The 15,585-nt window shown below is 36.9% G+C and overlaps 1 protein-coding gene and 1 long non-coding RNA gene across 2 annotated transcripts in view; both read left to right on the top strand.

Annotated features, from left to right (window-relative positions):
- The window catches only part of LOC309662707, a 228,288-nt gene that overhangs the window by 131,967 nt on the left and 80,736 nt on the right, over positions 1-15,585 (top strand). The gene's annotated exons all lie outside the window — the stretch shown is intronic.
- The window catches only part of UGGT1 (UDP-glucose glycoprotein glucosyltransferase 1), a 116,131-nt gene that overhangs the window by 36,167 nt on the left and 64,379 nt on the right, over positions 1-15,585 (top strand). The window contains exons 16-17 of the mRNA XM_082465748.1: positions 3,024-3,159; positions 5,448-5,579. Of these exons, the coding sequence (XP_082321874.1) occupies positions 3,024-3,159; positions 5,448-5,579 (268 nt within the window). The remainder of the gene's footprint in view (positions 1-3,023; positions 3,160-5,447; positions 5,580-15,585) is intronic.

Here is a 15,585-nt window from a genome sequence, read left to right as displayed (position 1 = left end):
TTACCAAATCTGCCAACGGGGTACTTAAATGGCTGGGGTTTCCACTGTACCTTTTCAGAACAATGTTTGAAGGTTTTACATATAAGGATTAAGATTTTCCCACATTCTGAATAGTATGTGGTAATTTTACATGTTGATAAAATTTGAATTCTTAGAAAACATGAAAATAAAGAAGAAAAGAGCTCTTTAGCTAACAAATGGTCTTGTGTGTTCCATACTCAGCGCTGAGCTAAATGCTGAGTGGAACATAAGCCACATTTCTACCCCCTTGGAAAAAATACTGTGCCTACTTTCAGTAAGATATTCAATCAAGTGCTAGGTTATGTCCTTACTAGTTCTAAGTGCTTTAGAATTTCAGGGAAAAAGAAGATTACAGACAGATATTTGGGAAGGACAAAGGTTTCATGGCAAAGTTGGATTTAAGATAGACTTTGAAGAAAATGGCGAGTTTTCATTGATGGAAAAGCAGAGATTTTGAGTTGAATGAAATTTTTAATGTAAACATGAATACCGCATGGTTAGGTGGAGGATCACAGCCAGAGCTCTGTCTTGATGAAACGGGAATAGAAGAACACAGAAGCAGTTGGCTCATGGTACACAGTGGGCATTAGGTAAAGATCTACTGCATCGCATTGAGGGACAGGAAGAGGGCATGGGCTCCTCAGATTGCAAAGGTAGGTGAGAGGAAGGCACTTAACTCACAGGCATGTCGTGAACAGTGGGTGGAAAGACCAAGGCAGACCAGCGGTTGTTTTCCTTTGTATGAGTTGCTGTGGTACACGGAGTTGTTGGCAGGGACCGAGGAGAGGAGGGGACAAATCTGAGAGCCTCCCTGCTGGTACTTGGTGAGGGACTGGTCCTGGGAGAAACAGAAGTCTGGATTTGGGGACTTAGCTAACAGAACAGCTCTGTTGCCCTTTTCAAAAATTGAATACTTGGGAAAGGGAAGTACTTTGTGAGGAGATAATTAGGTTCTAGACCTTATTTTTATTTTCATAAGAATAATATTTAGGTCATTTCTGCCTGGGGCTTACTCATTTGATTTCTGTCATAAGACGGGTTTTAAAAAGACAAAGACACTTTTTAATCTAAAAGCAAGCCCTCTCAACTACCTCATCCATGCATACACAAATTCTACACATACCTCCTGAGAGCGTGATGTTTGATATATGTTTATCATATATGTTTAGGCTGCACTTTTTAAAAAAAATTAATAGACTTTGTATTTTTTTAGAGCAATGCTGATTAATTAACTGGTATTGCTAGATTATTATTAACTAAAGTCCATAGTTTACATTAGGGTTCATTGTTTGTGCTGTACATTTTGTGGATTTTGACAAACGTATAATGACATGTTTCCACCATTATAGTATCATATAGCTTAGCTTCACTGCCCTAAAAATGCCCTGTGCTCCACCTGTTTGTCCCTCCCTCTCTCCCTCCCTCTCTCCCAGCTCCTGGCAACAACTGATCTTGTTACTGTCTCCATAGTTTTTGTCTTTTCCAGAATCATGATGTATGTAACATTTTCAGATTGACTTCTTTCACTTAGCAGTACAGTATGCTTTTAAGCTTTATCCATGTCTTTTTGTGGCTTAATACCTCATTTCTTTTTATCACTGAATAATATTCCATTATGTGGATGTCCTATAGTTTTTTTAATTCATTCACTTGTTAACAACGTCTTGGTTGCTTCCAGATTAGGGCAGTTATGAGTAAAGCTGCTACAAACATTTGTATGCAGGTTTTTGTATGGATATAAGTTTTCAGCACATTTGAGTAAATACTGCTAAGTGTGATTACTTTATCTTATGGTAAAAATGTGTTTAGTTTTTTGAGAAACTGCCACACTGTGTTCCAAGTGGTTGTACTGTTGTACATTCTCACCAGCAATGAAAGAGGGTGCCTATAGCTCCCCATCCTCTCCAGAGTTTGGTGTTGTCAGTACTTTGGATTTTAGCCATTCTCATAGGTGTATGGCGGTATCTTATTATGGTTTTAATTTGAAATTTCCTAATGACATATGATTTTGAGCATCTTTTAACGTGCTTATTTGCCAGCTGTATGCCTTGTTCGGTGAGGTGCCTGTTTAGATCTTTTGCCCATTTTTAACTGGTTTTTTTTTTTTTTTGATTGTTAGTTTTAAGAGTTCTTAGCATATTTTGCATATCGGTCCTTTATCAGGTATGTGTTTTGCACAGATTTTCTGCTCATCTTGGCTTGTCTTCCTTCTCTTAACAGTTTCTTTTGCAGAACAGAAATTCTTAATTTAAATGAAGTCCAGCTTATCAGTTCTTTTTGTTGTGGGTTGTGCTTTTGGTGTTAGATCTAAGAAGTTGTTGCCAAACCCAGGATCACCTAACTTTATCCTGTGTTTTTTTCTAGGAATTTTACAACTTTGTGTTTTACGTTTATGTCTGTGATCCATTTGAGTTAAAGACTGTCCTTTTTTTCATTGCTTTTTCTCTAAGATGGAGGCTAGTGGCCTGTATAATGGCCAGTGCAAGTTTTTTTGGCCAGTCTGTAGATGTGTAGCTCTTTGTGGTTTATTCCTTTAAGTTTTAAAATGTAATAAACTTTAACTTTGGGTGTAGCTTTTTGCCTAAGGACAGTAGTAAATATTTTTATGCTTTCCATTTACCTATGATGCCCATATTGCTGGTATGAAATTTCAAAATCCACCCGCCCCCTTCTATATGTTTTCACATTCTGAGAATTTTCACTTCCCTTAATTTTTATTTAAAAACAGAACAAAATCTCCATCTAAAACTATGGCAATGCCTTAAACATCAGTTAATGGCCTCATTTCATGATATTGAAACAGCTTGCTTTAATAGTTAAAAAGTCTAAGCCACCTTTGGGAAACTGCTTTTTTATTCTGCAGGTGATGAATGCCTTTGCCAACCATGTTAGAGTATGGTGTGAACTGTGTGTTTCAAGAGACGATGCCTTTCCTTTTGTAACTGGTTGCACTCTTCGAGATGTTTCTTTTTCTTCTTTCTGCCCTTCCCTTTCTCCCCCAGACTTGGTTTAATCTTTGTGGTTGATGACTCTGAAGATGTTGATGGGATGCAGGACGCTGGAGTGGCTATTCTGAGAGCGTATAATTATGTTGCCCAAGAAGTGGATGATTATCATGCCTTCCAGACTCTGACACACGTATGTTTTTGTTCAAAATGGCGAATAATTTTTAAAAATCTAACTTACTCTAAGAAACAGTGTGTGGTAAGGAGATTCTATATTTCTGGAAAGAGAAAAAGGTAAATTAGTCACACAAACTTTATGCATTTTGTATTTCCGGAGTTGCCTTTATTGATACACTAATGTTAATAATTGATTGTTGTGATTTCAGCTAAGATTCCTTAGATATTAATACATTAATGTATCTTAGTTTTCTGCCTTTTGGCAATTTGAAATCACTGATTAATGCCTTTTGGTAAATGTGATGTTCTCTACTTGTTTAAAAAAACTTTGCTTTCTTCCCTTTTAAGACCATCATGATATTTTTTTTTTTTTTTTTTTTTTTTAATTTTATTTTATTTATTTATTTATGGCTGTGCTGGGTCTTCGTTTCTGTGCGAGGGCTTTCTCTAGTTGCAGCAAGCGGGGACCACTCTTCATCGCGGTGCGCGGGCCTCTCACCGTCGCGGCCTCTCTTGTTGCGGAGCACAGGCTCCAGACGCGCAGGCTCAGTAGTTGTGGCTCACGGGCCTAGTTGCTCCGCGGCATGTGGGATCTTCCCAGACCAGGGCTCGAACCCGTGTCCCCTGCATTGGCAGGCAGATTCTCAACCACTGCGCCACCAGGGAAGCCCCATCATGATATTTTTGTTAGGAATCAGTTTAATATTCAAGTCATAAAATTCTTATTATCTGTTTTCTCCATTTTAACTGGAAACTGAAATACCCTGATTTTTATATATATATTTTAAGATACTTGCTCAAGTTCAAACAGAGAAGTCTCCTTGTTTTTTTTCTTTTTTCTATTTTTGAGTATAAAAAGTTGACCAGTAATAGTTCTTTTGCTTACAGATTAGTGTTAATTGGTGAAAAACTTATCTTTAAAGCAGTTATTTTCACGACTTTTATTTTACCCATAAACATGATTTTAGCCTGCTGTTTATTATGCTTGTTATGTTTACTGTTTAGAGATTCAGTCAGGGGCATTTTTTATTAACTGAAATGTCATTTATTTATTTGGCCAGCTTGTATTAAAGGTGCACCCTTTGCCAGGCCCGTACCAGCTGCTAGGGATACAAAGAAGAGTAAGATTTCCCCCTTCCTCAAACACGTTACAGTCTAGTGGGGGACGCCCCCACACAGGTGATTTGGTACAGTGCGGGAAGCACCGCTGGCTACAGCAGCAGTAGGACCTCCCTCCACTAGGGCTGGCCACGGGCATTTCTGTGGAGTGGGAAGTCGTCCCAGCTGAGCGTAGGAGGGAAAACAGGAGTCAGTTGAACAGTGGCTGCAAATCAGAGGTAGTGACTCCAAGTTGTTAGTGTGACTTGAGCAGAGTATTGTGAGAGCAGAGTGGAGAGGGGAACCTCAGTGCTCATTGAGGCCATTGGGCAGGGTAATAGGTGTCCAGAGCACAGAGGTAAACTCCAGTTAGAACCTCATCGTGATGCGTGTATGGAGGTGGATGTGGTGAAGGGCAGAGAAAGCGGCAGGGGTGCCAGTCGGTGAGCTGTCGCTGTGGCCTCTGTGAGAGATGGTGGCGGGACCTGAGCTAGCAGCAGGCTCTGCGGGGTGAAGTACGTTCCAGTGACGCTGCTGAGGATAGTAAGGGTTCTTAAGTCTGCTTTTTAAAGTGTTTTCCCCTCACAGCTGTGTCGATGAAGGAAAGGATAAAGAGTTTTCATTTCTTTTTCTTTATTTTTAGTTGCAAAAGTAAAAAGAAATTATGTTCATTATTAAAACTTTTAAAAAATAATATTAAAGTGTGTTGATTAAAAAATCTGTCTCTGCCCTCCTTAATCCTGCTCCTTACAGGCAGCCACTGTTAAAAGCTTGCAACCTTCCAGATGCTTAACTGTACGTGTACAGACACAGTTTTGTTGTTGTCTTACGTCTGCCTTTTAAAAACAAGGATTATGCCATACGTAGTTTGAAATTTTTTTTTCCCCTTAAACTTCATGGATATGAGTTCTTATTTCAAGGATTACTTATAAGTATTCGGATTTTTAAAAAATTAACACATTTTTGCGTTTGGGACTTAATGTGAATATGAACTGATTGAGCATTTTAAGAATATGTAGTTTCTAACCTAAGAAGGCATAAGGAAGTATGTGGAAAAGGGAGAATTGCTAATATGGCCCATTTGCTCTTTTTAAGAGAATTAGCTATTGTTTTCATTTTTCCTCTACATTCTGAAATCTTTTGTAATAAATACTCCGAAATTTACATGTGAAAGTGTAGTTGGTTACCTGGTCTTTCTTTCTTCAGATATATAACAAAGTAAGGACTGGAGAAAAAGTTAAAGTTGAGCATGTGGTCAGTGTCCTGGAGAAGAAATATCCGTATGTGGAAGTGAATAGCATTTTGGGGATCGACTCTGCTTACGATCAGAATCGGAAGGTAAACATTCTCTGGCACTTCTCATTGGACTGCAACACTATACTTTCCTTCTCTCTCCCTATTATTGGGGGTTACTGTTAATAAAGGTGGTGATGGTGAAATATTTAGGTACTTAGCATTTAAAAATTTAGAAACTTGGTCACTTTTCTGTCTCTGCAAATATAGTTTATATTTCAATTCTGTGAAGATATCGTTGATTCTTAGCTGGCCTATTAACTATTCAATTGAAAAATAATTTCACTTTATAATGCACTGGTAGTACTTGAGTGATATATGTTCTGGATAAAATCTGTTGGAAGTATATGATGTATGCTTGTCAGTTATGATGTGTGTGCCTAATGTGTGTCATGTATTTAATTGTTTAGGCTAAAGATGGAAATGCAATAGGAAATGTAATAAACAGAATGGCAAAGTCTCATAATAAGGATATAGGGAAATATTTTAAAATCTTTATTTAAAGATAATAGTGAGACATTAAATATAGTGAAGGACCTTTATTGTAAGCAGGAACAAGGTGGTCAGTTTATTGAAAACAAATGTTAAGGCAAGGAATCAAAATACATTTCTGAAACAATTTAAAACAATAAAAAAGTGTATTTATTTACCAGCTTTTTTTCATGTTTTTGAATGAAGGACAAGGCCTTTGGTTCATCTGTTTGAGATCTGAGCCATCATTTCATTAGAAACCATATTGATAATGCATTGTTTATACTTTCTCTTTTATCTGAGTACAGAATCCTAGATTTTATAATCTCCCTCTGAAGTCTTACCCACACCCAATTCAACACCAGTTGTTTTTTAGCCTTTCACTTTAGCCTTTCACTTTTTTGTTTTTCTAGTCATTCAGTTTGTTTTTGTTTCCTTCCTTCCTTCCACTTATTTTAACTTAATATAATTTTATTATGGTAACATTGATTTGTAACATTATATGTTTCATGTGTATAACATTATATTTCTACTTCTGTATCCCCTACAGCTTGCCCACCACCAAAAATTTAGTTTCCATTCATCACTGTACAGTTGATCCCGTTTACTCATTTCCCCACCCCCAGTATCCACCACTTTGTTACATGTTTGTTTTTGTTTGATTTGGTTTGTTCATTTATCTTGTTTTGTTTGTTTATTAGTTTTTTATATTCCACGTGTAAGTGAAATCCTATGGTATTTGTCCTTCTCTGTCTGACTTATTTCACTAGCATAATACCCTCAAGGTCCATCCATGTTGTCACAGATGGCAAGATTTCATCTTCTTTTTATGACTGAGAAGTGTTCTGTTGTGTGTATGTGTGTTTGTGTGTGTGTATGTATATCTCACATCCATTCCAAGAATCCATGGAATTCTTTATCCATTCACCTGTTGATGGACACTTGGGTTGTTTCTGTATCTTGGCTATTGTAAACAATGCTATGATGAACATAGGAGTGCATATAATTTTTTGGATTAGTGTTTTCACTTTCTTTGGATAAATAACCAGAAGTGGAATTACTGGATCATATTCTATTCTTAATTTTTTTTGAGGAATCTCCATACTGTTGTCCATAGTGGCTGTACCAATTTACATTCCAACAGTGCAAGAGGATTCTCTTTTCTCCACATACTTACCAACATTTGTTATTGTCTGTGTTTTTGATAATAGTCATTTTGGCAAGCGTGAGGTGATATCTCATGTGGTTTTGATTTGCATTTCCAAGATGAGTAGTGATGTTGAACACCTTTCATGTGCCTGTTGGCCATCTGTATGTCTTCTTTGAAAAAATGTCTATTCAGGTCCTCTGCCCATTTTTTAATCAGGTTGTTTTTGTTGTTGTTGTTCTTGAGCTGTATGAGATCTTTATATATTTTGCATGTTAACCTCTTATTGGGTGTATTATTTGCAAATATATTCTCTCATTGGGTAGGTTGTCTTTTCATTTTATTGATGGTTTTCTTTGCTGTGCAGAAGCTTTTTTCAGTTGATATAATTACATCTGTTTATTTATGCTTTTGTTTTCTTTGCCTGAGGAGACATATCTAGAAAGATATTGCTAAGATGGATGTCAGAGAGGATACTGCCTTTTTTTTCTTGGACTTTTATGGTTTCAGGTCTTACATTAAAGTTTTTAAATTCATTTTGAGTTAATTTTTGTGTATGGTGTGGGGTAGTGGTCTAGTTTCATTTTTTTTTTTTTTTTTGCATGTGGCTATCCGGTTTTCCCAATGCCATTTATTGAAGAGGTATCATTTCTCCATTGTATGTTATTTGCTCCTTTGTCATAAATTGTCCATATATGTTTGGTTTTATTTCTAGGCTCTCATTCTGTTCCATTGATCTATGTATCTGTTTTCCTGCCAATACCATGCTGTTTGGATTAGTATGGCTTTGTAATATAGTTTGAAGTCAGGAAATATGATACCTCCAGCTTTGTTCTTTTTCTCAGGATTGTTTTGGTTATTCAGGATCTTTTCTGTTTCTGTATAAATTTCAGAATTTTTGTTCTACTTCTGTGAAAAATGTCCTTGGTATTTTGATAGGGATTACATTGAATCTGTGATGTAAATTGTCTTAGGTAATATGGACATTTTATTTATTTATTTTTGGCTGCACCATGCAGGGTGTGGGATCCCTGACCAGGGATCGAATCCGCACCCCTTGCAGTGGGAGTGTGGAGTCTTGGCCACTGGACCGCCAGGGAAATCCCTTTTTCTGTTGTTGTGTGTGTGTGTGTGTGTGTGTGTGTGTGTGTGTTTAATTGGCTTTATTTATTTTTTTCTTGGCCATGAGGCATGGCTTGCAGGATCTTTGTTCCCCAACCAGTGATTGAACCAGGGTCCACAGCAGTGAAAGTGCAGAGTGCTAACCACTGGACTGCCAAGGAAGTCCCTTAATATGGACATTTTAACAATGTTAAATTTTCCAGTCCATGAGCATGAAATATCTTTCCATTTATTTGTGTCTTCTTTGGTTTCTTTCAACAGTCTTACAGGTTTCAGGGTACGTCTTTCACCTCTCTGGTTAAATTTATCGTGATTATAAATGGGATTGTTTTCTTAATTTCTTTCTGCCTAGCGTATAGAAATGCAACAGATTTTTGTATATTGATTTTATATCTTGCAACTTTATTGTATTTGTTTATTACTTCCAATAATTTTTTGGTGGAGTCTTTAGGGTTTTCTGCACATAAAATCATGTCATCTGCAAATAGTAACAGTTTTACTTCTTTCCAATTTGGGTGTGTTTTATTTCTTTTTCTTACCTCATTGCTGTGGCTAGGACTTTCAATAATGTGTTGAAAATGAGTGGCAAGAGTGGGCATCCTTATCTTGTTCCTGATCTTAGAGTGATAGCTTTCAGTTTTTCACCATTGAGTATGATGTTAGCTGTGGATTTGTTGTATGTGGCCTTTATTACATTGAGGTATGTCCCTTCTATGCCCACTTCACTGAGAGTTTATATCATAAATGGGTGTTGAATCTTCTCAAATGGTTTTTCTGCATCTATTGAGATGATCATATGGTTTTTATCATTCATTTTTTTTTTTTTTTTTTTAAATCCCACCAGGTTACAGTAAAGGGATTTTTTTTTTTTAAACATCAAGTCATGTTTTTTTTTTTTAATGATTTTTTTTCCTCCATATTTTAATTAATTAATTAATTAATTAATTTTTGGCTGTGTTGGATCTTCGTTTCTGTGCGTGGGCTTTCTCTAGTTGCGGCAAGTGGGGCCACTCTTCATCGCGGTGCACGGGCCTCTCACTGTCACGGCCCCTCCCGTTGTGGGGCACAGGCTCCACACGCACAGGCTCAGTAGTTGTGGCTCACGGGCCCAGTTGCTCCGCGGCACGTGGGATCCTTCCAGACCAGGGCTCGAACCCGTGTCCCCTGCATTAGCAGGCAGATTCTCAACCACTGCGCCACCAGGGAAGCCCTATCATTCATTTTTTAAATGTGGTGTATCACGTTGATTGATGTGGGGATGTTGAATCATCCTTTCATCCCTAGAATATATTTCATTTGATCATGGTGTATGATCCTTTTTTTTTTTTGAAGATCATCTTTTTAAAAAAATTTTATTTATTTATTTTTGGCTGCCTTGGGTCGTCGTTGCTGTGTGCGGGCTTTCTCTAGCTGTGGCGAGCAGGGGCTACTCTTCATTGCAGTGCATGGGCTTCTCATTGCGGTGGCTTCTCTTGTTGTGGAGCACAGGCTCCAGGCGCGCAGGCTTCAGTAGTTGTGGCATGCAGGCTCAGTAGTTGTGGTTCATGGGCTCTAGAGCGTGGACTCAATAGTTGTGGTGAACAGGCTTAGTTGCTCCACAGCATGTGGGATCTTCCCGGACCAGGGCTCCAACTCGTGTCCCCTGCAATGGCACGCGGATTCTTTCCCTTTTTTTTTTTTTTTTGATGTGGACCATTTTTCAAGTCTTTATTGAATTTGTTACAATATTGTTTCTGTTTTGGTTTCTTGGCCACGAGGCATGTGGAATCTTAGATGCCTGACCAGGGATTGAACCCACACCCCCTGTATTGGAAGGCAAAGTCTTAACCACTGGACCGCCAGGGAAGTCCCTGTATGATCCTTTTGATGTATTGTTGAATTCAGTTTGCTAATATTTTGTTGGGGATTTTTGCATCTGTGTTCATCAGAGATATTGGCCTGTAATTTTCTTTTTTGTGTGTTGTCTTTGTTTGGTTTTGTTATTAGGGTAACTCTGGCCACATAAAATATGTTCTGTTTGCTTCAGTTTTTTGGAAGAGTTTGAGAAGGACTGGTTTTAATTCCTTTTTAAATGTTTTGTAGCACTCACTAAGGAAACCATATGGTCCTAGGCTTTTCTTTGTTGGGAGGATATTCATTACTGATTCAGACTCCTTACTTATTATTGGTCTGTCCAGATTTTCTGTTTCTTCATGATTCAGTCTTGGTAGGTTTTATGTTTCTAGGAATTTATCCATTTCTTCTAGGTTATCCCAGAAGATATATATTATGTATATATAATATACATCTTTTTTTTTTTTCACACACACACTGTATTTTATTTTTACAAGAGATAAATAGACTGACACCAAGCATTGTACATGGATGACCACAACAAAAGCAACAATGATTGCAATTACCAAACATGAAACACACTCATACCATGTCATAATATTGACATTCAGTCCAGTAATCCTCCACTGTAACAGCTCCTTTACTTTGCAGTGAAAATTGATTTGTATATTCTTTGCCTCTGAGTCCTTGTGGGATTTTTTTTTTAATTCAAACAGAAAGTCACAAAAATTATACTCATCCTCATCAGTTCACTCAGTCCCATGTAATTAATTTTTTTTTTCATCTTGATCTTTTGTTAGCACTTTTATGAGTTCATCAGTTTTTCATTAGAGTTCTGAAAATGCTTATTCATTCAGTTCAGCAGTACAGTCAGTTACCAAAAACCTGTACTTGTCAGAGTCTTTTCCATGAATTTCTTGAAGACGAAACCCTTTTATAGGAGCATATTTGCAAAAGCATCAGAGTACACCCAGAACTGTCTGTAAATGACAAAAGACTTACAAATGACCACGGTTAAAGATTTGATGAATGTTCATAATAATGCAGTTGACAAGAAAATTAGTTATTTCTGAGATATACATTTTAAAGTAATAACTAGGATTATGACTTATAACATTATACCAGAACATATAAGATTTTTAGAAATTTCATGTAATGTCTGAAACATTTATATTAACATATTTCCATACAGATAACCCAATGAAAGTATAGTATTAGTTGTTTTGTTTGTTTTTTTATACTGCAGGTTCTTATTAGTCATCAATTTTATACACATAAGTGTATACATGTCAATCCCAATCGCCCAATTCAGCACACCACCATCCCCACCCCACCGCAGTTTTCCCCCCTTGGTGTCCATATGTCTGTTCTCTACATCTGTGTCTCAACTTCTACCCTGCAAACCGGCTCATCTGTACCATTTTTCTAGGTTCCACATACATGCGTTAATATACGATATTTGTTTTTCTCTTTCTGACTTACTTCACTCTGTATGACAGTGTCTAGATCCATCCACGTCTCAACAAATGACCCAATTTCATTCCTTTTTATGGCTGAGTAATATTCCATTGTATATATGTACCACATCTTCTTTATCCATTCGTCTGTTGATAGGCATTTAGGTTGCTTCCATGACCTGGCTATTGTAAATAGTGCTGCAATGAACATTCGGTGCATGTGTCTTTTTGAATTACGGTTTTCTCTGGGTATATGCCCAGTAGTGGGATTGCTGGGTCATATGGTAATTCTATTTTTAGTTTTTAAGGAACCTCTACACTGTTCTCCATAGTGGCTGTATCAATTTACATTCCCACCAACAGTGCAAGAGGGTTCCCTTTTCTCCACACCCTCTCCAGCATTTGTTGTTTGTAGATTTTCTGATGATGCCCATTCTAACTGGTGTGAGGTGATACCTCATTGTAGTTTTGATTTGCATTTCTCTAATAAATAGTGATGTTGAGCATCTTTTCATGTGCTTCATGGCCGTCTGTATGTCTCCTTTGGAGAAATGTCTATTTAGGTCTTCTGCCCATTTTTGGATTGGGGTGTTTGTTTCTTTAATATTGAGCTGAATGAGCTGTTTATATATTTTGGAGATTAATCCTTTGTCCGTTGATTTGTTTGCAAATATTTTCTCCCATTCTGAGGGTTGTCCTTTGGTCTTGTTTATGGTTTCCTTTGCTGTGCAAAAGCGTTGAAGTTCCATTAGGTCCCATTTGTTTATTTTTGTTTTTATTTCCATTACTCTAGGAGGTGGATCAAAAAAGATCTTGCTGTGATTTATGTCAAAGAGTGTTCTTCCTATGTTTTCCTCTAAGAGTTTTATAGTGTCCGGTCTTACATTTAGGTCTCTAATCCATTTTGAGTTTATTTTTGTGTATGGTGTTAGGGAGTATTTTAATTTCATTCTTTTACATGTAGCTGTCCAGTTTTCCCAGCACCACTTATTGAAGAGACTGTCTTTTCTCCATTGTATATCTTTGCCTCCTTTGTCATAGATTAGTTGACCATAGGTGCGTGGGTTTATCTCTGGGCTTTCTATCTTGTTCCATTGATCTATGTTTCTGTTTTTGTGCCAGTACCATATTGTCTTGATTACTGTAGCTTTGTAGCATAGTCTGAAGTCAGGGAGTCTGATTCCTCCAGCTCCGTTTTTTTCCCTCAAGACTGCTTTGGCTATTCGGGGTCTTTTGTGTCTCCATACAAATTTTAAGATGATTTGTTCTAGTTCCGTAAAAAATGCCATTGGTAATTTGATAGGGATTGCATTGAATCTCTAGATTGCTTTGGGTAGTATAGTCATTTTCACAATATTGATTCTTCCAATCCAAGAACATGGTATACCTCTCCACCTGTTGGTATCATCTTTAATTTCTTTCATCAGTGTCTTATAGTTTTCTGCATACAGGTCTTTTGTCTCCCTAGCTAGGTTTATTCCTAGGTATTTTATTCTTTTTGTTGCAATGGTAAATGGGAGTGTTTCCATAATTTCTCTTTCAGATTTTTCATCATTAGTGTATAGGAATGCAAGAGATTTCTGTGCATTAATTTTGTATCCTGCAACTTTACCATATTCATTAATTAACTCTAGCAGTTTTCTGGTGGCAGTTTTAGGATTCTCTATGTATAGTATCCTGTCATCTGCAAACAGTGACAGTTTTACTTCTTCTTTTCCAATTTGTATTCCTTTTATTTCTTTTTCTTCTCTGATTGCCGTGGCTAGGACTTCCAGAACTATGTTGAATAATAGTGGTGAGAGTGGACATCCTTGTCTCGTTCCTGATCTTAGAGGAAATGCTTTCAGTTTTTCACCGTTGAGAATGATGTTTGCTGTGGGTTTGTCATATATGGCCTTTATTATGTTGAGGTAGGTTCCCTCTATGCCCACTTTCTGGAGAGTTTTTATCATAAATGGGTGTTGAATTTTGTCAAAAGCTTTTTCTGCATCTATTGAGATTATCATATGGTTTTTATTCTTCAATTTGTTAATATGATGTATCACATTGATTGATTTGCGTATATTGAAGAATCCTTGCATCCCTGGGATAAATCCCACTTGATCGTGGTGTATGATCCTTTTAATGTGTTGTTGGATTCTGTTTGCTAGTATTTTGTTGAGGATTTTTGCGTCTATATTCATCAGTGATACTGGTCTGTAATTTTCTTTTTTTGTAGTATCTTTGTCTGGTTTTGGTATCAGGGTGATGGTGGCCTCATAGAATGAGTTTGGGAGTGTTCCTTCCTCTGCAATTTTTTGGAAGAGTTTGAGAAGGATAGGTGTTAGCTCTTCTCTAAATGTTTGATAGAATTCACCTGTGAAGCCATTTGGTCCTGGACTTTTCTTTGTTGGAAGATTTTTAATCACAGTTTCAATTTCATTACTTGTGATTGGTCTGTTCATATTTTCTGTTTCTTCCTGGTTCAGTCTTGGAAGGTTATACCTTTCTAAGAATTTGTCCATTTCTTCCAGGTTGTCCATTTTATTGGCATAAAGTTGCTTGTAGTAGTCTCTTAGGATGCTTTGTATTTCTGCGGTGTCTGTTGTAACTTCTCCTTTTTCATTTCTGATTTTATTGATTTGAGTCCTCTCCCTCTTTTTCTTGATGAGTCTGGCTAATGGCTTATCAGTTTTGTTTATGTTCTCAAAGAACCAGCTTTTAATTTTATTGATCTTTGCTATTGTTTTCTTTGTTTTCATTTATTTCCGCTCTGATCTTTATGATTTCTTTCCTTCTGCTAACTTTGGGTTTTGTTTGTTCTTCTTTCTCTAGTTTCTTTAGGTGTAAGATTAGATTGTTTACTTGAGATTTTTCTTGTTTCTTTAGGTAGGCTTGTATAGCTATAAACTTCCCTCTTAGAACTGCTTTTGCTGCATCCCATAGGTTTTGGGTCGTCGTGTTTTCATTGTCATTTGTCTCTAGGTATTTTTTGATTTCCTCTTTGATTTCTTCAGTGATCTCTTGGTTATTTAGTAACGTATTGTTTAGCCTCCATGTGTTTGTCTTTTTTACGTTTTTTTCCCTCTAATTCATTTCTAATCTCATAGCGTTGTGGTCAGAAAAGATGCTTGATATGATTTCAATTTTCTTAAATTTACTGAGGCTTGATTTGTGACCCAAGATGTGATCTATCCTGGAGAATGTTCCGTGCGCACTTGAGAAGAACGTGTAATCTGCTGTTTTTGGATGGAATGTCCTATATATATCAATTAAATCTATCTGGTCTATTGTGTCATTTAAAGCTTCTGTTTCCTTATTTATTTTCATTTTGGATGATCTGTCCATTGGTGTAAGTGAGGTGTTAAAGTCCCCCACTATTATTGTGTTACTGTCGATTTCCTCTTTTATAGCTGTTAGCAGTTGCCTTATGTATTGAGGTGCTCCTATGTTGGGTGCATATATATTTATAATTCTTATATCTTCTTCTTGGATTGATCCCCTGATCATTATGTAGTGTCCTTCCTTGTCTCTTGTAACATTCTTTATTTTAAAGTCTATTTTATCTGATATGAGTATAGCTACTCCAGCTTTCTTTTGATTTCCATTTGCATGGAATATCTTTTTCCATCCCCTCACTTTCCGTCTGTATGTGTCCCTAGGTCTAAAGTGGGTCTCTTGTAGACAGCATATAGATATGGGTCTTGTTTTTGTATCCATTCAGCAAGCCTGTGTCTTTTGGTTGGAGCATTTAATCCATTCACGTTTAAGGTAATTATCGATATGTATGTTCCTATGACCATTTTCTTAATTGTCTTGGGTTTGTTTTTGTAGGTCCTTTTCTTCTCTTGTGTTTCCCACTTAGAGAAGTTCCTTTAGCATTTGTTGTAGAGCTGGTTTGGTGGTGCTGAATTCTCTTAGCTTTTGCTTGTCTGTAAAGCTTTTGATTTCTCCATCAAATCTAAATGAGATCCTTGCCAGGTAGAGTAATCTTGGTTGTAGGTTCTTCCCTTTCATCACTTTAAGTATATCATGCCACTCC

Source organism: Balaenoptera physalus, assembly GCF_965194825.1.
Source record: "Balaenoptera physalus genome assembly, chromosome: 6".
Lineage (NCBI taxonomy): Eukaryota > Metazoa > Chordata > Mammalia > Artiodactyla > Balaenopteridae > Balaenoptera > Balaenoptera physalus.
This window is presented reverse-complemented; position numbering and strand designations above follow the sequence as displayed.